This window comes from Myotis brandtii, unplaced genomic scaffold (genome assembly GCF_000412655.1).
Source record: "Myotis brandtii unplaced genomic scaffold, ASM41265v1 scaffold2561, whole genome shotgun sequence".
NCBI lineage: Eukaryota > Metazoa > Chordata > Mammalia > Chiroptera > Vespertilionidae > Myotis > Myotis brandtii.
Window position 1 is genome coordinate 141,737 of NW_005359721.1, and position 855 is coordinate 142,591.

An 855-nucleotide genomic window follows, 5' to 3' on the forward strand; every position below is an offset into this window, starting at 1 on the left:
CTCCTGCGGCAGCGCCAGTCCTGCAGCTGCAGGGGTCACACAGCCTCAGGACGGGCGCCACACCCCTGGCCCGCCCCTCCGGTTTAGGGTACAGACGGCGAGAAACCCAGGAGGCAGGAAAGGGGCCCACAAAGGTCTGCATTGCCCTTCTCAGCGACAGGCCGCAGGGCGGGACCGCCCGCAATACCACATGCCCCATCCTCTCTTCCCATCCCCTAGCCCCCTCACACACACACAAGAAGACACAGGTGCTCCGTCCACTGGGGGCCCTGCCCCGCCAGGCCCGCCGCCCCGCACTCACCGCCTGTTCGCACTGCACGTCCAGGGCGCTGGTGGCCTCGTCCAGGATGAGCACGCGAGGGTCCCGCACGAGGGCCCGGGCAATGGCCAGACGCTGTTTCTGCCCCACGGCCAGCAGGTTCCCCTTCTCCCCTACGTCTGAGAGGCCACGAAACACCCGTCTTCACCTACAAGTGGTCACGACCCCTTCCCACAAGCAGGGACCGGGCACAGCTGGTATTTCCCTGGCAGGCGAGGAGCCCTGGGTAAGGGCGGGGTGGGGTGGCACCCGATGGGCTGCCCTGGGGCGCCTGGTGCTGGAAGGGGCAGTGGAGGCCCAGGGGAGGGCGAGGGAGCAGAGACCGTGGGGTTACAGGGGCACCGCCCTCGCCCAAATGTAAGCTCCTGTTTGTCCGGGCGGAGGTACCTGTATGTAGTCCGTGCGCCATTTCCTTTATGAACTCGTCCGCCTGGGCCGCCCGGGCAGCCGCCATCACCTCCTCGTCGCTGCAGCGCTGCAGCCCGTAGGCGATGTTGTCCCTCACGGAGCCCGAGAACAGCACCGGCTCCTGCCCG

At 67.8% G+C, this 855-nt stretch overlaps 1 protein-coding gene across 1 annotated transcript in view; it reads right to left on the bottom strand.

The window, feature by feature from the left end:
• Window positions 1-855, bottom strand: part of TAP2 (transporter 2, ATP-binding cassette, sub-family B (MDR/TAP)) — a gene marked incomplete at its 5' end in the record, with an annotated part of 19,228 nt that overhangs the window by 1,932 nt on the left and 16,441 nt on the right. The window contains 3 exons of the mRNA XM_014541021.1: window positions 8-26; window positions 302-438; window positions 707-855. The exon at window positions 707-855 is cut by the window's right edge and continues 29 nt beyond it. Of these exons, the coding sequence (XP_014396507.1) occupies window positions 8-26; window positions 302-438; window positions 707-855 (305 nt within the window). The remainder of the gene's footprint in view (window positions 1-7; window positions 27-301; window positions 439-706) is intronic.